Genomic DNA, 24,546 nt, shown 5'->3' on the forward strand with positions numbered 1-24,546 from the left:
AAGTGTTACAAAAATTAACACAGGATACAATGTAATATACTTCTCGTGTCAGTTGTGAAAAACTGCCTTCAGCATGATTTTAATTATACTGATATTCAGATTATGTCCTGCATTTTAATTTTTTACTAAAGTAAAATTATTAGCTACAAAATGTACTGACAGTATCAAAAGTAAACATGTTGATGCGGAATGACCCCTATTTGTGTTACATTATTATATTATTAGATTGTTAATGATGCAGTAACTTATAAGCAGTACTTAAATATTGTAGCTGCTAATTTTAACTGCTTCATACACTGTTTGGTTTGGTAGTTTTGCTCTAACTTATATTTTATGAACTGATCAAAAACAAATAGGTAAATTTACTCAAGTACTGTACTTAAGTACAATTTTAGGTACTTAGTTTTTTCAATTGTATGCAACTTTATACTTCCACTCCACTACATTTATTTGACAGCTTTGGTTACTTTTCAGATGAGGATTTGGCACAGTGGATAATATAACAAGCTTTTAAAATACAACACATTGGTAAGATGACACCAGTGGTTTCCAACCTTTTTGTCTTTTGACGTCTTACAATCATCAGTGTGTAGTCAGGGTCACATTTCAGATGTCTATGAGTTTTTAACAGCTCCACCAAATAGTGATTTTTCCCTCTAAACTTCTCACATGGTTTCATTTCAATAAAATGTCCAAATGATCAAATATTGCATGTACATTTTAAGAAACCTAAAAACAGATTTGTGTATCAGAACTTTTTTCTTCTTTCCTCTACCATTAATCATCTCATGACCCCTTAGATTTATCTGGTGACCCTTTTGGAGGGGCCCCACCCCTAGGTTGAGAACCTTGGACTAAACGAGCTAACTGTATACAAAGTTGTTGAAACAAGCTCCACCTCCAGCAGTTACAACAGTAGCAAGCTGTTTACACACTGATGTTTCAGTATTAATAATCTAATGATGTCATACATAATAATGTATCAGTCAGAGGGACCAAACCACTACTGTTACTGCAATAATTTAGGTACATGTTTGTGCAAGTGCTTATGTACTTTAACTTAGGTAGACATTTTCATGCTGGACTTTTACTTGTAATGGAGTATTTTTACATTTTTATATTGGTACATTATCTTAAAATAATGGATCTGAATACTTCTGTTGAATAAATGTAATGGTGAAAGTATAAAATAGCATAAAATGGAAATACTCACCTCCAAATTGTACTTATACAGTACATGAGTGAATGTATTATTGTTTCACAAGACTTGTTTGTGACTCAAAAGCGAAACTAGGAACTTCTCAGAGGTTTCAACAAACTTATTTTGTGTAAATAAAAGAGGAATGTGAGAAAGTTGTACAAGTAAGTTATGACGGTTTTTGTTAATGTTATTTATATTGCATTTACAGCACGGCTATCAGTGGTTTAAATTCTAAAACCAATACAATCGAGCCCCGATTAATCAATTAACATCATGTGCATTTTACAATTGAAACAGGGCTGCAGCCATTGGGACATGCTCGCTGTCACTCGAGACAACCACCACAAAATGCTTTAATTGTATTTGCGGCTCGAGTTATGCCCCGCCTCCCGCGCTCTCTGATGGGATCCTTTCAAGAGGGCTTAAATTCCCTGCGCTCCGATTGGCCGAGTGAGCTTTCTGTTTTGGTTGCCTGCCAGCAGCCGTCTGGAAGGGGAGGGGAGCCGTCTGCCTTCCGCTTCTGGGGCTGGATTGACACACAATGAGGAGCCGAGGCTGGGGAGACGCTCCGCAAACACCGCTGTAAATAAATACAACAATCACTGAGGCCACAGGAACATGGAGAACCAGGTAGAGTAGCTTTTCTGTCTCCTCGCTGGCTCTGAACTTTTCACGCAGGAAACGCCAGCAGGCTTTGCGCCGGCAGGGCAGGAATGAATCATCTGTTCAGCTAGCCAGAAGAAAAAAAAAGCTCCTGCTGCTAATGAACTCGTAGTTGTTTGGCTCTGGAGCTATGCTAGCTTTGGGCACTCATACATCGGTATTTACTGCTAGCTAGCTCCAGTCTACCCACACTGCTCTGCAACGCTTGCATAGCTGCAGCCACAACCGGGCACACAAAGAGACCCACACCTGGGGTTTAATCTGCTCTGCTGTGTTTAATAAGCACATGCACGCCGCTCAACACTATGAAAACCTTTTTTTTTTTAGAGGGGGTGGGGGGTGGGTGGTGGTGAAGCTAAGCTAAGCTAGTCTACCTACCAGGAGAGCAGGAGAGTGTCGGCCGTGGGCTAAAGGCTAAGGAGCCGCTGCAAGGCGCCGGGGGAAAAGATTTGTCCTCTCCAGGTTTGGGTTGGAGAGGCGGGGTGGTGTCTCGACTGCCAGCGGCCTGAAACCTCACACACGGGGCTAATAGCACCAGAAACCATCACACAACTTCTGTGATATCTAAGGAGTATTTGCTAACAGTTGGTTAATGTTTAATGCACGCCTCATTCAAAGGGTTGTAAGACTTTAAAATGCACGCAGGATGGTGGAAAACCTGAGTAAATCCCAAGTGTTGCTGAACTTGACTCCAGTTATGATGAGCACCCTTAAATTGAATGATCATGATACGTCCAAAACATGTAGAAAAAAGAATAAAAAATAGATTTAAAGACATATTTGCTCTTGCAAGTTCAAGCCTTCACATTTAATATACTTGCATTGTTTCTCACTTATTAAAGATTCATGTCAGCCTGAAAGAGCTGCACAATTTACTCCACAGGCCGATAAGTGGGTGAACCAAATTACATATCTGCTTACTGTAGGGGAGATATTGCTTCAAAATGGGTTACTCTCTAAATGCCTGAGGTTATATTCAAGACTATATTTCAGATGGTAAGGCCACACACACCCATGGAAAGTTGCCCAGCCACTTTCTTGGAACTAGTACCCATTCAGCGTTGGCCCCCTTTGAAGTTTTTAACTAGATCATCCAGAGGAAGTCTTCAGCTACGAGTTGAAAGGTAGTCAAGTTGTGCTTCTGTGAACGTGACCATAGATGTTTCACCCTTATTGCACAAATATACACTCAGTTGCCAGTTTATTGGTGCACATAGCTCGAAAGTAATGCTTTCTACCAACAAGCATTCAATGAAATTAAAAGTTGTTGTGTTTTGTTGCTTTAGAGAGATTAAATCAACTTTATGGTCGTTTTTAGAGGCTGTAGTTTAATAGTCTAGCTTTTTTTTTGAACAAGAAACTGTTGTATTGTACATTATTTTTAGCCATGTGTTGTGTACCAATAAACTGGCAACTGTGTGAAAAGTGTGTGAAATTCACAATGTTCGTTGGTCTCTCGCCACGCCGTCACATCCAGAACAGAGTCCAGTCTGTTAATGTTTCATTTGAATCTATTTAATTTGATGCACACAGCAGCATCTCGACACAGCCAGGATACAGTTTGATTAATCTAACCACATCCTATACGGACAGTAAAGTAGAGGCATGACTTATGCAGATGACTAATCGATTAGTTGTTTGGTGTATAAAATGCCAGAAAATTGTGACAAATGATGACCAAAGTCCAAGACGCAACCTGAAATCTCTTATTTTGAGCCAACCAACCGTCTACAAACCAAAGATATTCAATTTACTATCACAGACTACTAAAGAAACCAGAAAATATTACCATTTAATAAGCTGGATTATCAAAAGTTGTGGTGCTTAATTTACTTTTGATCGACTAATCGTTGCAGCTCGTCGAGTGGATATATGTTAATGAACGCTGCAGCTGAGATGACAGGACGAATAGTCATGCAGCTTTTTAAGATGCCTGCACGTGATTTCCAATACAAGTAACCATTGTGTCTATTTGTGTTGTCTTTTTTAGATATGTACGTGTTTGGCAAAATGAAGGATTTCGTCTCAAAGCGTCAGCGTCATCGCTGCCATCTTGATTGTTTGTGTTTGTGTGTGTCCTGCTATCCTCTCCGAGGGAAATTTTCTGACTTTTACTTCAATCGTTTATTAGCTGGAAGAGATTAACATGGTCATGAGGGGTGTTATTTACATGGCAGCTGGGAGTTCATTGTTTTCATGGGAGCCAGTGTGTCTGCCAAAATTTGTATTTCCCCTCAATTGGAGCACTGTGTGAGAAAAAGAGAGAGAGAGAGAGGGGCTCAAAAGCATCATCTCAGTCTTAGTGGCTTTGTGTGGTCTGTTTTTTATATTTGCGTCGCTACATTTCCTTTTTTCTGGAGTTAAGCTAAATATAAATGTGATGCCAAAAGTAGTTTAGCCCATTTGATATGACAAGAGTTGAATGATTGAGAAACTGTTTCATATTTTCAGACAGTTTGACACATTTCACTTAACATGTGTTTACTTTCTCAGCCTCATGTTGCCTCCCGGGATTTAAATTTTATGATTATTGGCAGAAATTATAGCAAGTAGTCAGTTTTTTTACATGTATGTTTATACACTGCTCACTCAAGTGTTTCTGATATCCGGCTTTAAATCGTCTTCGGTTTAATATTTTAAGACTCAGTTTAATTCATCGTGTCCATCTTTATCAATATAGTTTTCTTTTCTTGGCTTTATTTTGTTGAACTGAAACTAAAAACTGATAAATAAATTAGCAAATTGACAGAAAATTAATTGGAAACTTTTATTTTTTCGTCTCTTATCTGCTTTATATCATAGTTAATTCAATATATTTGGGATTTAGATTGTTTGAAAACAATCAACATCTATCTGATGATGAAAGTAATCATTAGTTTAAACTCTCTTTAGAGCTGAAACAAACAGTTGATTGATTAATCTGCAGGCTACTATTATTTGTATCTATTAATCTTTTCAGTAATTTTTTAAATGAACGTTCAAACATCTCAGATTTGAGGATTTACTGCTTTTTTGTCATTTGATTTTAAACATTTCAGGGCTACAACTAACAATTATTTTCATCATCAGTTAATCTGTCAATTCTTTTCTTGATTCATAGATTAGTGGATCGGTCTATAAATGTCCAAAAATGATGAAAACTGTCACTGTTTCCAATTTGTGACGTCCGCAAAAGTCTTCTTTTGTTCCGACAAACCGTCCACAGCCTAAAAATATTCAGTTTACTGTCAAAGACGACTGAAGAAACACAAAATATTCACATTTTAAGAAGCTGGAATCAGAATATATTAAAAAAATACTTTAATCAATAATAAAAGTAGTGATTAGTAGCAATACATTTTCTGTTGACAATTAACTAGCTCATTCATTGACTAATTGTTGCAGCTATAGAAGTGTTAGTCGGGCAAAACATGCATTTTGAAGACAACTGGATTAATTGGTTATAAAAATAATCACAATGTAATCGTAACGTCTTAATTTTCAGATAATTTGTATGAATTCTGTTTGGTTTTTTCCGCGTTGAAGCATTTTAATTTGTTGTTCTCATTAATTGCTTGTGGAGAATCGGTGTCCTCCTTTTGGCCCACTATCATCCTGGTTTTTAGTGTTGTCCATATCACATTCCTGATTTTTTTTTTTGTGGAGTCGTCGGGCGGAGCGAGGGAGAGAGGGAGGTGTTGATGATTGGAGGGACTCCGCGGCTGCTCTCTATGGGTGTGGTGGAGTCTGGAGTTTAAGGGCATTACTGCCACAGAATGGCCGGGCAGAGTGCCAGCCAGAAGAGGTGTGTGTGTGTATGAGTGAGAGAGAGAGAGAGAGAGAGAGAGAGAGAGACTGTGTGAGAGTGCTCATCTCAATCCGGTCCCCTCTAATCCCCCCACTCAGTCCCAGCTCACGAGCCGCTCAGTGCCGGAGCCAAATGCCCACATTCTTCAGTCCTCCCCTGGACATAAAGTGCCTTTCTGTCCCCTCTTGTCCCCCCTCTCGTTCCCTTCTGCTCTCCACATCTCAGCGGCCTCTTCACTTTACTCTGCCTATCAGCCACCAGCGCTCGGTGTCACTCGCTCGTTCCGTTGCCGTCATTGTTCTTGGCAGAGGAGAGGTAGCCCAACAATGTGTGCCCCTCTTCTGGACAAACCTTTTGAGATCCACTGGTTAGGGCAGCTAATCACTCCCATTCCAGAGGGAGCTTCCCGACACCGGTCCCGCTTTGTGTTTGTCCAGGCCAAGTGCTCGGCCGCTCCCTTCGAGAATAAAGTCCACTCACTCAAAATAGAAATTTGGAGGTTTTTGCACAAGCTTGAATCAGAAGCCAATGAATAATGCTATAATGCAATAAAGCTGCTTCTCTTTATCTGACAGGTTTCTAATTATGTTACTACTAAAGTTACTAAGTTGATTGGTAATTAATATATTTGCACTGTGGCACTCTAGTTGTTTTATTATAAACATCGTGTAGGGTAAACTTCAAGTTACCCCGCAATTGTCTTTTACTTCTCTTCTGTTTTAGGCCGACTCATTTCATTTAGCACACTTACTATACAGCATTATGATATGTACTGCCGATTACATGAAATGTTTCTATCGTGAGAAAGCATTCACATACAGATTAATGTCCAAAAAGGCATTTATTTAACCTTGCTGTGCTCACCACAAAATGCTGAAAGCGTAGATAACGGCTGACGTGTTTCGATTTGACGTTGTCATCTCCTTCTTGATCTAAAATGTTTTTTTTGTTTTCTCACTCTGCCTCTGTAGTTCACATTTTGGCCTTGTCTATATTCTCCAAAGTGTACCGATCCAGTGTAATAACACACAATAATTGACTCTTTTCTATGTCCTTGTCTCTTTTCAGTGCACAGTGCAGGTGAAGCTGGAGTTGGGCCACAGAGCCCAGCTGAGGAAGAAAGTGACATCAGAGGGCTTCACACACGACTGGATGGTGTTTGTCCGAGGGCCAGAGACCGGCGACATCCAGCACTTTGTAGAGAAGGTTGTCTTCCGCCTGCATGAGAGCTTCCCCAAACCCAAGAGAGGTAAGATGGCAGAGATAACGATATCCCAACATGCACGCAAACACACATTCCCGCTGTCTGTGAGACAAAGCACGTTTTTTATTTTTATGTGTATATATACACATACACATTTCATAAAATACATTAACTTAGAAATGCAGAACAAGACATTTAAAATGCGTAAGGATCTAAACTAATTGCTCAGAGATTAATAGCATGAAATCTAAAATAATTAGAGGAGCGTACATGGTCAAAAAAGGCGGGTAGGATAATGGTTTCAGTGCTGAAGATTCAGGTTTTGTGGCAACGTTTTCTGGACTTTACATTTCTATGTGATGCTTTTAGTTTACCAGACACTGATTAAACGCTAAAAAGGGCAACAACATTCTCAATTTTTAAAAATTAAGTTGTTCATAACATATTTCAAAGAGGTCCGAGTGAGGCTAAGCAACAGTGCACACATGATTATAATGGTGCAGCCGAATAATCCATGTGTCATTCTTTATTTTACGTTCCTGACTGTTTTAATAATTGATCCTCTAACAGCTCCAACAACCCATCTTAGTGAATGCCTAAACACATTTACAAAGTTGAAACTCTGAAAACATATTTGACTATAGGGGGATAAAACAAAGTCTGTGCAGTATGAACTACAGCAGAAAGTGCCCTGTGAAGTTTACCACACAGAGTGTTACCCACCAAGGCGCACTGTGTGTAACCTTGATGTCTAACAAGTGTCGAGTGTATTTCCTTCCTCAAAAAACTCATCTGCGAAGCCATTTTTAATAAGTGTTGCATTTCTTAAATTCATGTCTACCAGCATGCAGTCTTCTTCTATTCTGCCACTGCTGCGGTTTTCGGCAAATTACGGCTACCTGTAGTTCAGTTTAATAATGTGAAACTATTGGAAACCTATATTGCATCCTGCACGAAACAAACAAAACAGAGACCCACTCTTAAAAAAACTGCTCCATAGAGCTACTAGAGGTTAAAAACACAGGGTATCTTTTTTTATCTTCTATTATATGAAAAACTAATTCTTAAACAATAAATATCATGTTCATTACTGTCGTGGTAACACAGTATACAGTTGGCCACGGCTGTAATGTACAAATAAAGTTACGTAATTTGTCTCTGACCTCATTTTGAAACTTTGGAGGGTGTAGCTGTTTTTTTTTGTTATTCGTGTTGCTCTCGACCGTTAACTGTATTTTCGTTTCTGTTTGTCTGCAGTATGCAAGGAGCCTCCGTACAAAGTGGAGGAGTCGGGCTACGCGGGCTTCCTCATGCCTATTGAGGTTTACTTCAAGAACAAGGTGAGACAAATGGACACAGATAAGTTGGCTGTATACTACTGACCATGTAGAGAGTGTATGTGTAGAAATTTGGCCAGAGAAAAAAAAATACTAGAAAGAAAGAATGGTGCAAGTTTGTTCGAAATGTGGGGCAAATTTAGTTATTTTCACTTCAATATGGTTTGGGTGTAGTAAATTGATTTATTTTAAATGCAGCTGAAACTATAATATTGATTGATTTATTGAAATTAATGGATGGACTGCCTCTACATACACACACGAATCCAGGTTATTTAGGAGAAATCATGTTTTTCCCGCAGAAACGTACCCGTGTTAACCAGGTTAAGTCCTTAACTTGATGAAGGAAACTGGTTTTCCTTTAATGTGACGTTTTGGAAATCAGGTTACCGCCCGAAAGCCAATAATAATGAGATTACTTAAGTACATGTAACCTCAGCGACAGTTCAGAGCCTTTTATAGACTGGTTTGTGAATGGCTTTACGTGACACACTCCCATTGGTTCAGATCATTTAATGAATGTCAGTAAAAAACTTTTTTTTTTAACATGGAGACATTTATGAAAGTGAAATAATAAAAATGAGCAGACACTGTTATACCAGCACTTCTTAGTCTCCACCAGTAATTTAAATGAATAATGAAACAAAGATGTATATACGTTCACATTTGTGTATCATCGTCTCCTGAAAGTCTTCATAATATTAGATTACTGGACTGCATCCAAGAAATGTGCTTCCTCTGTTTATGTGCAATTACCCTTATACACAATGAACAAATCTATCAAAAAGATCAAGAAAATACAGAAAGAGAAGCACGAGCAGTGTAAACATCAGCAACCATTCATCCATCTCTACATTTACAAAAAAGACATTTCTGTTTATAAAATCCCCCCAGCGCATTTTAATGCCTTTCCCTCGACTATAATCGTCCGCTTCTCTACTTCTCCCAGGAATGTGAGTCGTTTCTTATCAGTGAGCAGGCTCCAGCCATGTCAGGGTGATCGTTTGTTCATTCAGCTTTTATCTATTGTTGTGAAATATGTAGGTATTGAGAGGTGAGTGTGTCTTGGGCAGTGATGCAGAAAGACAAACACAAACGAGCTTGTGTGGCGCAGGCCGTTACAGAGCGGTTAAAATGACACAATGACTAAAAAACAATCTTTCTTCTATGTTCCTTATTTAGGAGGAGCCAAAAAAGGTGTGTTTCAACTATGACCTGTTCCTTAACTTGGAAGGAAACCCGCCTGTCAACCACCTGCGCTGTGAGAAGCTCACCTTCAACAACCCCACCAAAGAATTCAGGAGAAAGCTGATCAAAGCTGGAGGGGTGAGGCTGAAATACACACACACACACACACACACACACACACACACACACACACACACACACACACACACACACACACACACACACACACACACACACACACACACACACACACAAAGACACACGCCCGGGCTGGTTGCCAGGTTGAGTGGACTCATGATTGAATGACTGACTAAAATCAATAGCAGTGCTGCTATCCACAATAGTACAGAGTAGTAGCAGCTTCTACATGATGTATTTTACTATAAATATATATAAAAACATATACATAAACATATAAAAGCCTGAGTCTGTCTTCAGTGGAGTTAAATAAAAGCCCCGCCAAATATCGTAGTAACCTAAATATAAGAGCATCCCCATTTTCCAAATAGACTTTTTGAAGGTACAACACAATTTCTCACTCATCGTGTTAGAAAGGTTTTTTGTGAGATAATATTAATCCAAGGAGAAAAGACTTTTCATGAAACAGAAATACTTCCATTAAAGCAGAACATAAATCAATCAGATCTTTCTCTCTCCTGTCAGAAGAATCAGTCAAAAATGTTCCCTGGTACATTTAAGGGTGTCTTTTTTTATTCACCTCATCAACTCCAACCGCAGTGGTTCTTTGCTGCTTCACAGATGATTTAGTCCACGGTTTGTTTCTGCTGTAAAGATGTCAGAAGACAATTTGGATTCATTTTCACTTGTCAGGTGGCAGAAAAATATGTTACACAAGCTTTCAGAAGCTCCAGCAGGTTAGACTGGGTTAACGGAGAACTTTAGAGTGGACTAGAGCGGCAGCAGTATGTTGATTAATTGATTATTTAATCAACAGAAAAATAATCACCAATTATTTTGATAATACTGTTGATTTAAAAAAAAAAAAAAAATTTAATTTTCTGATACCAGCTTGTTAAGTGTGAATATTTTCTGGTTTGGAATATTTTATGTAAACCGAACATCTCAGACTTATTGACTGTTTGTTGGGACCAGATGAGACTTTCAAGGTCACTCTGTGGTCTTTGGGAATCAGTTACTGTCATTTTTCACCATTTTCTGACTTTTTATAGATCAAACAGCTGGTTGATTGATTGAGAAAGTAAATCACGCATTAATTCACACTCAGAATAATTGCCCTTGAGTTGACTAGCTGTAACAAACTTAAAGACACTCACTAGCTTAGCAACATTAAGGCTATAAACAACCCATAATGCAACACTCTCTGTAGGATGCAGTGTACACTCTGAGTTCAAAAAGAATCTTTGCTGTTGTGACATTTAATTATCTCGTCATTGAATACGATGAAAACAATCCCACTTTTTCAAACTGAGTTTCTATGTCATGCTGTTCATCTTATGATCACCATATTTCATTCTACACTTGCTACACGCTGCATTTGTGATGTTTGGTGGCTTTAAACTCCAACACAGAGCCTTTATTAACTGTTGTCTCTCTAATTTAGGTATTGGTGGTTCCAGAGGGGGCTGAAGCTGTGTCGAGACCCAGTCCAGACTACCCTATGCTCCCCACTATCCCGCTCTCTGCCTTCTCAGACCCCAAGAAGACAAAGACCTCGCATGTGTCAAAGGTTGGTTAACGTTAACACAAAACTCTCGATCGTAGTTATACTGAAAGCCTCACTATTTCATTGATCGTGCCAGTCAGTTTATTTTTGTAAAAAAAAAAAAGGTATGGCTGACTTTCAAAATGAGCATTGTATGTCCGTAACAAAATTATCCAATCAGCTTTCAGAGCATGCTGACTCAGGCCTCTCTAATCACTACCAACTGTGTTTGAGCATCTGTATGCATGTATGCAGTATCACTCAGCCAGCTTATCTGCCAGGAGACGGGACATATCAGAGGAAATCAGGAAGTTGATCCCTTTGCATTGCACTGTGAGATCTTCAGGATAACTACTACAGTTTTCCATCGTTGTCACAGTTATTGTATTAACCATTCACAGACCAGTGTTGTTCTTCGTGCCTGACTGAAAAAGAAATGACTGGCTTTTTACATTTTTGACTTCTGCTCATCTGTACCACAACCACAGTGTGCGTTACTATACAAAATCCTACAAATAGGTTTTTCTGCATAATCTGGTTTTGAGTCAAGATGTATGTTGGCAAATTATTTTTAACTAATCATCCTCTTCACGACGTAGAAATACATGTTTTTTTTACATGGCGTGAGCAGGCGTGAGGTCAGCACCAGCATGAGGCTGAAAAAAGACTTGGTTTCATCCTGCTGTGTCAGAAACCTTAAAGGCTGGCGTATACTCTGACAGTCAGATAGCTTCAGGAACAATCTTCAACCACACATTTCTGACGTCAGATAGGAAGATGTCCATCAATTTCTGTAACTGCCACAATCCAACATTCACACCCACTTCACACTGTGATTGGCTATCGCGTAGAGGTGAGAAAAGAGCCTGGGGTGTAAATTTCTCTCTCAAGCTCCTTTTTTCATTCTTTTATACAACTTTTTCTGTTTTTACTGTTGGAGGGACTAAACAAGACATTTGAAGATGTCACCTTTGACCCGAAGAAGAAACATAATCATTTGTTGCAGCTCTGAACTAATGGGTTCCAACTGAGAAATTAGTATTTTTTGTAGTTTTGGCTTAAGTTATCGTGATTAAAAAAAAAGCTTTTTGACACTTGATTCTCAGTAAATAAAGTAACTACAGTGCAGAGTAGACTGGCACGGCTGATGTCTGTGAGCAGTTAAGCCTGTACCTCTTCAGAGTCCCTGAGCTGATTGCTTTGAGAGCAGAGTGATGATGACAGTGCTGCTGTTCATCCAGCTTTTATTTTATTTCTCTCCAGGAGCCAAGTAAAGAAGGAAGTGGTGGCAGCAGCAAAGGACCCAAACCACACAAAGTGACCAAGGAGCATAGGGAACGTCCCCGAAAAGACTCTGAGAGCAAAGCCACGTCGAAAGGGGACAACGACAGAGATGGAAGCAGCAAGAGTGGCCGCGACCCTTCCTCTTCCTCATCCTCGTCTTCGAAAAAGCCGTCAGAGATCAAAGTGAAAGATGAAGTAAAGGTCCTACCCAAGGCGGCCTTCAAAGAGCCGAAACTCACACTGAAGGAGTCAAAGATGGAGGGCATGTCCCCTAAAGGAGGGGGGGCTGGGAGTGGAGGGGGTGGTGGGGGAGGAGGAGGCGGAGGGCCCACAGAGTCTAAAGCCCCCGGGAAGCGGCCCTCCACGGTAGAGTCTCCCAAACCTAGCGCTAAGAAGCAAAAGAAAGGCAGCTCTGAGGGGCCGAAGGTGCCATCGGGCGGGGCCTTCACAGGAACGTCTCCCCGCGTCTCCTCATCATCTGCAGCCAGTCAGCCCTACGCAGAGAAGAAACCTTCCAAGGAAAAGGGTCGCTGGCCCAAAGGCAAAAACGACACACAGGAGTTGAAGGAGCCCAAGAAACCTCCAGAGTCCGAAGAGTCGAATTCAGAGGATGAAGCGTCTTCAAAGTCAGAGGTAGCTTTGAAATGAAAGGATTTTATGACATGCTGTTCATCGTATGATCACCATATTTTATTGTACACTTGCTAATTTATATTTTTATAGATTTATTACACAAATGTATTTAAACAAACAAAGTTGAAAGCTGGATCTCATTTCCTTCCCAGTCTTGGTTCTTGAACATGATAATTACCAACTCGCATCTCTTTCTTATCTCACTTATTATTACTCACATATTTTTCTCTCTTCCTCGTCCTTCTGCAGCAGTCGGCCCCCTCCAGTCCTTCCAACTCCAGTTCCAGCTCCGACTCCAGTTCAGATTCGGACTTTGAGCCGGGACAGAAACCAGGGCAAGGTACAGACCACACAGCTGGCTTGAACATTCAGGAAGTGAAGATCTAATGTGAAGTGTTTGGGTCTGTTAAAGGCTTTTGAAATATGTGGTTATGGTTTAGTTTACATTGGGGTTTTTTGTTTGATGATAATTTTATTTGAATGGTTTGACAACAACACAGAAAGATTATAATAAAAAATTAAACATGATCAAATATTAAAAATAGTAAAATGAACATAAGAGAAAACAAAAACAGCACATTTAAATACAGACACAATAGACAGATATAGTAATATATACAGTTTAAAAAATCCCCAAATGGGTCTATAGAGACCTCACAAAAAATAACAGTGGCGCCTAAAATCAGTGGAACAAAAAATACACGTGACATACAACTGTCAGAAAGGACACAAGAGACAAAAAGCCACAGTATAGAAAACACAAGCGTTTGGTCACTTCTAAAATCTTGAAAGATAAAATTAGTTTGTGTCAGGTCAGCAGTGTTAAAGTTTGTGTGTCTATCCGTCTCTCTCAGGCCCCCTGCGATCTATGGTGGAGGAGATCCAGTCAGAGGAGTCGGATGATGATGATAGCAGCTCGGAGGAGGAGACCCCCATCAAGACCAACCCCCCCAACCGTGACTCTCGGTCAGTCTCTCTAAAGCGCCCTTCAACACTGTGTCATCTCGGTCTGACCCGGACAAGAGTTTACTATCGTGAGAGAAACGTGGGGAAATCTCATTAAAACACATTAACCTCAAATTCACCCTCAAAGTCTGCATTTTATGCCCCCTTCTTTTTCGGGCTACAAAAGGGTTCACACACACACTTGTCTTTTTCTCTTTTGAGGTTTTGATGCATCAAAGTGCCAGCACTGTGGCCAAAGCTTTCATTATTGATTTGCTATGTTTTAACAGCATGAGAAAGCAGCACAAATGTTAATTACTGAAGTTAATGACACGTCTCTGCATGCATATATTTTTTAACATAAATATTCCAGTTGTTGTACTACAAGTCAACAGGCATTCATCAGAATTGATATTCATCAAAACTGATATTGCACAGACACAGGTTGCAACTAAGATTTTATCAAACTCATCTTGCGCAGTGTAACATGCAGTAAACTGATAAGATAGTCTCAATAAAACAGGTGCCTTAAAGGACAATTTGGTGATTTTCTATAGATTTCTTATTCTCAACAACTTGATGTTGCACTGAAGTTCTTTACAATGTAGTGCAAAGATGAGAGGTTGTGATATGTAGCACAAAAAACTAGTAAAGCTCTGTTATGGTAACCACAATCCTAAACAAACCACCGTGACCATAATATTCATGGTGAAGGAACATGTGAGCCAGTGCAGCACTGTGACTCATTGGTATGTTTTTAATAGTTTTTGGACAACAACGGAGATTTACAGCACAGAGGAATAAAGATATACCAGGATTTGGGTGCACAGATACACACACACAGATACACACACAGTACTTGTAATATTTGGATGAGTTCAGTTTGAGATTTGTAGACAATAAGGAAAATATGGAAATTCGTCAAACATCCTTCAAAGCTTTCTCTACCTACCTCACCAGGTTTCTCTCTCCTCTGTATTATTTACGTAGTGTTTCTAATTTTAGGTGGTTTTGTCTCTTTCACAAATGATGAAATGAGATGAAGCCCATAACTGAAAAGAGCTGACTTTGATTTGTATTACTGAGTGGCGACCCCACACTGGCAGCTAATTAAATTTGCAATCTAAGTTGCATAGACACGCACACACACACACACGCGCAAGTACAACAGCAAGCAGTATGACAATATGTTCTTTCCGTCCGTCTATGTGTGATTGACCTTTGACCTCGCCCTGTCGCCCCTGTCAGACTCAGCCTGGACAGCGAGAGTGACAGCAGTGACGGCTCGCACCGCCCCAGTCGAGACCCCGCTCCGCCCCCGCAGAAACACAGCTCCTCCAATAACAAAGTGAGTCAGACAGACTTCCCTTCACTGCTAACACGACATATCGAGGCCAAAGCGGTTTGACCAGAAAATAAACTTGGTGATAATGACGAGGTGATATTTTTAAAAATTCAGGTGTCTTCATGATCGTATTCCAACATTAAGTTCTTTGTTGCTTTATTTGTTTCAAAAAGCCATTCATGAGTTATGATTAAAACAGTATTAAAAAGCACTCTAAGGCATAAGTTTAAACATTTTGAATATTAGTACATGCTGTATTTTAATGCCATTCAGCAACAGTGTTTAAGGATTGCACCATTGCATCTGTACTAAATGGGACCTATTGTGCATTTTCCAGTTTTCTGTTCTTTATAAACTGTTATGATGTCAGATAGCTACTTTAAACAAAGCTTTAAAACGTTGAGTTGAGGTTGCGTAAAGGTGTATTAGATAAATAAGTAAGATGAACAGCACTTATATAACACCTTTGTAGTCTTCCAACCACTAAAAGTGCATTTACTGCAAGCCACATTCACCCATTAACACACACACACACACACACACACACACACACACACACACACACACACACACACACACACACACACACACACACACACACACTTACATAGCAGCAACCATCGGGAGCTATTTGGGGACACTTGGACATGTGAATTGGAGGAACCTGGAATCAAATCACCAGACTTTCAATTGGTGGATGACCCGCTCTAACTCCTGAGCCACCGCCACTTTCTTGAACTGTTGAGAAGATCAGTGGAGCCGAAGAATATAAATGCAGAACTGGAAATGTGCATAATAGATCATCCTTAGCTGTCATCAATGTCCCACATGCTCCGATGGTCTTACATCACAGCCTCTCTTTTTTCGTGTCTTTTCTCTCTGTAATTTCTCTCTCCTCTTCTGTTTTTTTTCTTTCCTTGCTCTTTCTCCAATCTCATCTTTCTCTGTCCGAGCGTAGGTGTCGGGCAGAAAGAGTCCAGATTCCTCGTTTCGCTCGGAGAAGGTGCTGAAGAAGGGATACGACAAGGTAGGAAGGGTAAATCAAACTTTTTATGCTTTAACTCTCACACACACATGCAGTGGTTCACCGATGTTCAATGAGTGCATTAATGAATTCAAGATGGAAAACGGCAAGTGAATTGATCCAGATGTGTAGACAGACTTCAGACTATGAACCCTTGAAAAGAAATCAAGTACTGATAAAGTGAAAATCTCATAAAATGATCTTATCACTTCTTCACTTTAAAACATCTGCTGTGTTTCACTGAAATGGATTTTGGTGATACTTAAGTTCACACTAAAGCGCTTTGTGTTGGTGATTTAGCATGTATTTCCTGTTTCATTCAGTTTGTTTCACCACACTGTTTTTCAATCAGAGAACAAACAGATGTCTGAGATTATGTGAATGAACCTAAACATCATTATTTATTACCAGAAAACATTGTAATCTTGTTACACACTTGATCTTGCATCCAAATATTTCCAGCACAGCTAGAACGGCACCGTAATGATCTTGTTTTGAGTGTCAGTCAAGTTTATGTATAAATCCTAAAATAACAACTTTGTCTCGGAGGGATTTACAGTCTTTAAAATTTACAACACCCTCAGAGAGATTCAACATTTCTTGCCAGTGTTCAACAAGCGGAGAGAAACAGACAGAAAATTCAAATCATGGAAGAAAACAAATATACTAGTTTCTCTACTGATGCATGACTCTCTCCTCTCTTTTGTCTTTCTCCTCTGTCACCTCGTCCGAACTCTTCAGGCGTACACGGAAGAGCTGGTGGACCTTCATCGCAGACTGATGGCTTTAAGGGAGCGTAACGTCCTGCAGCAGGTGTGTGGTCATGTCTCCGATACGTGGATAATAATTTGTTCACACTACAGTCACACTACAAAGCATACAGAAATAACAGTGTAAAAAATACACAGACCAAAAAGATCGAATTGCTGAAATTGTCCTTGAATAATGTGGTTTGAGGGACATGGTGGTTATGTTAAAAGCAGTCTTTCACCTCTCATGAATGTGTAGTTTTATTGGTGTCTAGCATTGAGTGTATCATTTACATAATCTGCTCCGACTGGATATCCAATGGTGATTTGTGTAGCAGCTGTACTACACACGAGAGAGTACTTTATTGTCTGTTGCATTGTTTGTTTCTTGAGTACAGAATTAACTTGATTGCAATATTTCTTTTTTGCTTACCTCACAGGATGCAATGTTGAAATTTAAAATGCAACAAATACATACAAGTTGATGAGACTATTCACGCAGTCGAAGAGTACACGATTCTGTGCTTCAGTTACTGGGTGAATCAAAACGTGATTTGCTCTTTGCTTATTTTCGCTCACATTTCAGTGGACATCAGAGGACATTTGCCTCAACTTTCTGCTGGACTGTAAAACCAGTTCCCGTTCACAATGAATAGAAGCCTAGTCCCAGTTTCTTAGTCCTGACATGTGAACAGCCTGTTAATGTTGACGAGTTGAAAGTTGAAGACGAGTTTCTGTTGAAAGTGTTCAGTCCCTTGTTTTATTGAGGAAGTTATAACATTCACTATGATCCGTTGGTTCAGTAATATCAGCCTGAAAACAAAACCACACTGTGAAAATGTGAATGTTTGCTGTAAAGTCATAAGCTTAATTTATACAGCACCTTTCCAAACATCGTTATAAATGAAAAAGACTAAATTTAAAACAATTAAATGAAATAATGATAAATGAATACAATAAGGTAAAATCAGTAAAAACAAAGAAGTTGAGATTAATAAAAGTTAGTTTTTTTAAGTTAAATTTTAAGAAGTAATGTAAAACATCTCACTCATTCAACAGATGTACATTTAAAATATCTTTGCCACTTTTATCAAGTCAGAGTTTCATAGTTCGTCTCACTGGACTCCCTTTACGCAAGAGGTGCGATTAGTTTCATCAGGTCAGAGATTTTACCTCGTTAGTCGGGACTTTAACATGTATGTGAGGTTTTTTTCATTCAAACAATAAAATGTAATGTGTTCGCTACAAGATGTGGATGCGACAACAGTGACACTGGTACTTTTGTTTTTGTATTTGTTGTTTTAATGAATTAAGTTTTTATTTTTATTCAGTAATTGCTGTCTTTAAGTGAAATTGCTCCTTGTCTGTTTCTCTTCTTGTGTGTCAGATTGTCAACCTGATCGAGGAGACGGGCCACTTCAACGTGACCAACACCACCTTTGACTTTGACCTCTTTTCACTGGACGAGTCCACCGTCCGCAAACTACAGAGCTACCTGGAAGCGACGGCCACGTGACAGGAAGCAGGATTTTTTGTGGGCGGCGACAGCAGAGGTGGACTTGCCGCAATACCCTCAAAGAGGGGACAAGCGGTCACGTCTGTCGCAGCTGTTTCACAGGCCTGACTGAATCATCGAACAACTACCGAACACACACAAACAAACACATGAAGCACACATGAAAACACACCACCTTCACGTGACGCTGGGGAGGATGAGGAGGATGAGGAGGAGGAAGAGGAGGTGTGAGAAGGAGTGTCGTAGCTGGTGGCAGGAGGGTGGGAGAGGAGCACCGGAGTGGCTGAACTACATCTACAGTCAGGATTTTCACTACACATCTCTTTTTTTTTTCTTTTTTTTTGCGAGTGTCAAGCCTCTGTGCAGAGCTGAGGAATGCACCCCACTTCCCCTCCTTCGCCCTCCTGCACTCATGTTGCTCCCTCCTTTTGCAAACCCAATACTTCCCTTCTCCTTCTCCTCTCCTCCTCCTCCTCCTCCTCTTCATTCACACGCACACTCCTTACTCGGCAGAACACTCCAGTTCCCTTCCCCCTTGCTGTCAGCTGGAGCTCATTTCTATCCCGACATATTCTCGAGTCATGTGCGTGTGTGAGCGAGCGCTGCCGAGGTTTAAGAGGAGATGTTGTCTTTGTGGTTTACTGACTTCTTTTTTGTTGGTGAAGCTCGAGCACAAACAACAGTTGGTTTTCCCTCCTTTCCCCTGCGCGCACACACATACACACACATATACACACACCAAACAAATCCAGATTCATGCACACGTTTGTCTCCCAGGTCCTTACGCTTAACACTGTACATGAAGACACTGAGAAGCCTGCCGTATGTGTGTGTGTCTGTTTTCGGATGAGGTTTCTCTGTTGTCTGAACATCTGAACATATGTTCTGTTGAGTTTTCCCCTCTACTTCCTCGCACTGAAAGCTGAGCCTTGACCTCCTACCAACAGCCACCCTCCTCTCCTCCTCCACCACCACCTCTTCACACTGAAGCCCCTTCACTCCATCCCTCCTCTCTTTCTCTCTCTCTCTACCCTCCTCTTCCTCTTATTCCCATATCGGTGTGCATGAAAGGGCTCGACTGCTCGCGGCCAGAGCGGTAGAGGATCACTCCTGAATTGCCTTCTAGTGGTGGGTAGGGTTGGGGGGGTTTTAAAAAGGAAAAAAAAGAGAAAAAAAAGCCGTGAAAAAGTAGCCATACTTATCTCCCAGAATCCAAAAATAAGAAAAAAAAAACAGGGGCCACGCTTTTTTACATTTTATTTTTCTACAAGTGCATTTTGTGTATTTATTCCCAGATTGCGGTTAAGATAACCTGTGAGCTATGAATGTATATCGCTTTTACTTTTCTACGGCTATCAACAGCCCCACTCTAGTGCCTTTCTGCGACTTGCAGTGTGAGGGGGGGGTGTGCGCTCTGTTAGCCATGGTCACACAGATTGAAGGACCCCCCCAACCCCCCTCAAACTCCCCTCCAAATCCCTGCTCGGGGAAACAAGTGTTAATTGGGAAGCCTGAATATCCAGTATTGTCTTAATGGCTTCCATCCCTGCAGTGCTTTCTCCTTCTCCAGTGTCTTTGTAGGCTGTTGTCCTTTTGTCAGTGAGATTTCTGTTAATTGAGCTCTCTAGAAATTTTTAATACGACTATTTTTTTTTCTTTTTCTTCTTCTTTCATCGACGATGATCATGTTTTCATATTCTTGCTTTCTGAGATTAGGTTCAGTGTTTTTTAAAGAGGGAGCGTCGGGTGACTGTGTGGTAGATACGTTAATTAGTTGTAGTAACAGTCACTCTCAGCTGTGTTTGTGTGTTTTAATGAGACAGCGCTCTCAGTTGTTGTTGAATAGGATCCAGGTTCCCTCTTCAAAAGGTTTGAAGTATTTGAACTAATGGTGGAGCGTTTGATACCAAGTTTCCAGGCACTTGAACAGCGTCGACGAAGGACGTGTAGGCAGAAAAATAAGCTAAACAAAGCGGTCTGTGTATTTTCTTTCCCTAAAAGTGAAATGTATTTGTCAGCGGCCTGCATCATGAAGCATGATTTAGTGTTTGTTTGATACCTTTGAGTGTAAGCGGTCTGTCCGGTCTCACAAAGATGACTCCCTTTAACCAAGTTGTATCACTATGCTGCTTCAGAGAGGGTTTAATTGAGATTGAATCAATATAATCAGTAGAATCACACATCTGTCCATGCAAACCATAAAGATAAAGATTGATGTCCCAGTCTGACTTTAAAAGTGGACTTTAACATAAAGCAGGAAGAGAACATATGAGTTTAGTGTCAATGCTGTGTTCATAATCTATCAGTGCAGCTACAAAAAAATAGTGACTTAATGAACACAAAATGTTTCTACAGATGATCCTAAATGACAAGAAATGCCAACTCAAGCATTTCTATTAAATGAAATAAAAGCTAGACTGTTAAAATTAGCTTGTAAACAGATGAACTCAAGTTTACGTTAGCTTTACCAGATAACTGATAAATAGATGAATCATGTTAAGAAAAAAAATATTTAAAAAAACAGAAATACTTGTCATAATTTCGTAGTTCGAGGTGACAAATTTAAATGTTTAATTTTAGCCGACCAGCAACAAACAAAGCATAAAATTCTCACATTTGAGAATCTGGAGCCGGTGAATGTTCGGCATTTTTATCGACTGAAATGATCAATCACCCAAATAGTTTGCAGAACAATCCCCAATTTTCTCTTGATCATTGTAAAAAAAAAACTAAACAACTGCCAGCCAACCAGAGGTTACCTCTTTGTAGCCACGAATAACAAACAGTAATCAAGCTTTCTGTTCTTCAAGACTTATTTTGTGCACAATTACTCTTTGTGTAGTTTTCCTCTTGACGTTTTGCTGCTATTCACCTTGAAACACACAAGAGCACAAATGATGAAAATCCACATTTCCTCAGAGTGGAATACCAAACATGTTTAATATGTCAATCACTCACACTTAACTACACCCAATTACTTTCAGCAGTTTGATTATAATTTGATTATTAATGTCTACTACTTGAATATTTCTTTTTATGTTTGCCGTATATTGCTTATTTGTCTTGATCGGTGTCGCTGGATTTTAATTCTTTTGCTGCTGCGACCAAACTGATCAACAGTTTTATCATAAATTAATTACTCGGCTTCTGATCTGTCAATTTTGGCATCTGGTTGGTGTCTTGTTGTACCTCTATGGCGTGAGCGAGTTCCTGCCATGTTTGTTGAACTGTTGTTTTTTTATTTTGTTTTTAGAAGCAGGAAGCATCTTTGTGAGACCGGTTTCTACGAGCGACACTGTTTGGTTTTAGTGAAGCCAGAACGCTCAAAGAGAGATCGACTGAGGTGAACTTGCTTTGTGAAACAGGCCCCTGGTGTGTTAGTTCCTGTGGCCCCTTTTAGGCTTCACACACACACACACACACACACACACACACACACACACACACACACACACACACACACACACACACACACACACACACACACACACCCACACCCACACCCACACCCACACACACACCAGCCCACTGTGGTATAAACCTTCAATGATCAAGGATTCCCTCCCTGCTTCCCCCTCCTCCTCTTCCTCTTCTGTTTTCTTCCTCTCCTCTTCCTCCTCCTGCAGACAGTGTATTTACTCTGACGCTGCGATAGCTTTAATAACTCTTTTTCTGTTTCCTGCCGGGCTCAGCGACATGAACACACTCCCTCTGCTCTTACTGTAAAACGCCGTCTGAGCAAGGACTCAAAGGAAAAAGAAAAAAAAAACCTGGATCCCCACCGCCTTATAGTAACTGCCCCCCCCCCCCCCGTCCTCATTTTCTCTAGGTGTGCCTCTGTCAACAGAACTTCAGGCAGTGATTACTGAGAATGAACTTTGCGACTGTGTGAGTGAGGTTTGTGCATCTGCGAGTGTGTATGTCAGCGATAGGAGACGATTTAAAAACAAAAGCAAACAAACAACAAAAAAAACAACAACAACAAAAAAAACAACCTTCCTGTCCTCTCTTCTCTGTGCATCGATGTAGGAACTTTTAAGTCCTAGTTCATGAACTCTGACCTTTGACCTGGCACTCATTCAGCCCCTTGTGGCGTTGGAGTGGGTTCCCAGGGGGGGCGTCGACTCAAGAGAAGCCCCGCTGTCTACCCGCAGTCAATGTTTTATTTATGGACCTCTGCACTTTTGGCTGTGATGACTAAAGTACTTAAGTAGTTACCTAAACTGTATTTTTAAGGATTTTATACAATATTTACATGCAATACAATATGAATTGATTTTTTTTTTCCTTGCCAACCTTTTTTTTTTTTTTTTTGTTATTTAATTGTCTTTATTTGTATTTTGGCATGTTTTGTCACTATTATTCACAAACAAACATGCCTGTTGAATCTATTTTAGGCGTAAAATGTTAAAGGGGGGTCGTTCCCTGTATGTTTCTGTGTATCATGATTCTGATGACAGCTGAACACCAAGAAGCAGGTGTTGGAAATGTTTGCTGGATGACCTAAACTTTGTTATCACCCCTCTGCTTCCAGTTGGAAAAACTGGACCAGAACAAGGACACAGATTCCACAATTTGGTTCAGGGAACTGAAAACGTTTGAGCTAAAAAAAAAAAAAAAAGTATATTTTCTGTGTTATGTCCAGTTATGATTTGAGTGTTTTAATTTTCTGCTCAGAATATCATTTTTACAAGTCTGTACTCTGTTGTTACGCAGCCCAAACACAGACAGTCATCGTCACTCTATTTTTGTCGTTATGATCCCCTGAGCCTGAAGAAACACATCATAGGAAACAATGAGCAGGGCTGTAGGAGTGAGACTATATTATATATAATACGTGTATAATACAGCAAAGGTAGAATATCTACTGTGTGGATCTCTAGAGGATGAGGAAAAAGCAAAAATATAGAGCAAATGGTTCCTTGCAAATATGTGGAGGCGGGGTGGGATGGGATGGGGAGGGGGGCATGTGCGGACGGGGTCTTTCCTGTGTCAGTGGTCGTCATGTGTCTGTGACAAGGGGACAGGGTTGCCTGTATTTATAAAGGTTTGTTTTTTTACTGAGGGTGAAGGGTGGGGAGGGGGGGTGGGGTTGAAATGTGTCGCATATACAGTATGTGGTCAATGCTACAAATGATGGGCAGAACAAATGAACTGGATGGCAGAAGAACAACGATTTGGTATTTAAAAAAATAAAAACTTGGCATTGAAATGCCACCATGTGGCCATATGATGCAAGTTGTTAACAAGGACAAAACATGTTATTTTAATGTTATTTTTTATTTGGAAATCATATTATTAATAAAGTCATTAAGTACTGTTTCCCTGGTGTCCGATCATTGACCGCCGGCTGACCTGGTCATGGCTGTGTGAGTGGAGTAGGGTTCATGTGATGGTCAATGCAGTGTGTGGGGTTAAAAGGACACGCAGTGGGCCGGGCAATAACACACATGATGCATTGACCATCTATCGAGTAAAAGTCACTATAGGGATGGACATTTATTGGCAAAGGCTAATCAATAAATTGTGCTGTGTGACTCAGCTCTGCACTGAGGAGATGTATCGTGAGGCCTCTGCTGCCATGAAACGTCCATCTCATTAATATCTAAATTTAATAATTGACCTGACAAATTCTACAGTTTATTTTTGAGATGAGATGATTGGTTAATCCGCCTCTGTGTATAAGATCATCATGAGCAATGTTGCAAATGAATGATCCAAAATGATGAACATTAGTCCAGTGGTTCTCAAAGTGGGGTATGGGGACCTCCAGTGGCCCTTGAAGAGGTTCCAGGGAGTCCCCAGCTAAAAGGGGAATAATTTATTTTTGTTATGATTCTTCTCATAAGTATCAAAATGACAGAATTTATGACTGTTTTGTTTTCATGGGTTTCATACACTTTCTGTAATAAAATAAAATAAATGAAGCAACAATTTCAACAAATTAGGGGCCTGTGTTCTTAATTTGTTTCAGTTTAGGGGCCCT

The 24,546-nt window shown here is 40.1% G+C and overlaps 1 protein-coding gene across 2 annotated transcripts; it reads left to right on the forward strand.

The window, feature by feature from the left end:
* Positions 1-1,749: 1,749 nt before the first annotated feature.
* Positions 1,750-23,882, forward strand: LOC133984904 (protein ENL-like). Of its 2 annotated transcripts, none has more exons than XM_062424407.1 (12): positions 1,750-1,831; positions 6,720-6,900; positions 8,113-8,195; positions 9,375-9,518; positions 10,963-11,088; positions 12,328-12,981; positions 13,231-13,321; positions 13,836-13,947; positions 15,175-15,274; positions 16,230-16,307; positions 17,037-17,108; positions 18,432-23,882. In XM_062424407.1, exons 1-12 carry the CDS (start codon positions 1,820-1,822, stop codon positions 18,558-18,560), a joined length of 1,782 nt encoding a protein of 593 aa, XP_062280391.1. In that variant the 5' UTR covers positions 1,750-1,819; the 3' UTR covers positions 18,561-23,882. The 2 variants fall into 2 exon arrangements, with proteins under 2 accessions (XP_062280391.1, XP_062280393.1); XM_062424409.1 differs by having other exon boundaries at positions 16,230-16,298.
* Positions 23,883-24,546: the final 664 nt, after the last annotated feature.

The sequence above is a fragment of the Scomber scombrus genome, chromosome 8 (assembly GCF_963691925.1).
Source record: "Scomber scombrus chromosome 8, fScoSco1.1, whole genome shotgun sequence".
In the NCBI taxonomy this organism is placed as follows: Eukaryota; Metazoa; Chordata; class Actinopteri; order Scombriformes; family Scombridae; genus Scomber; species Scomber scombrus.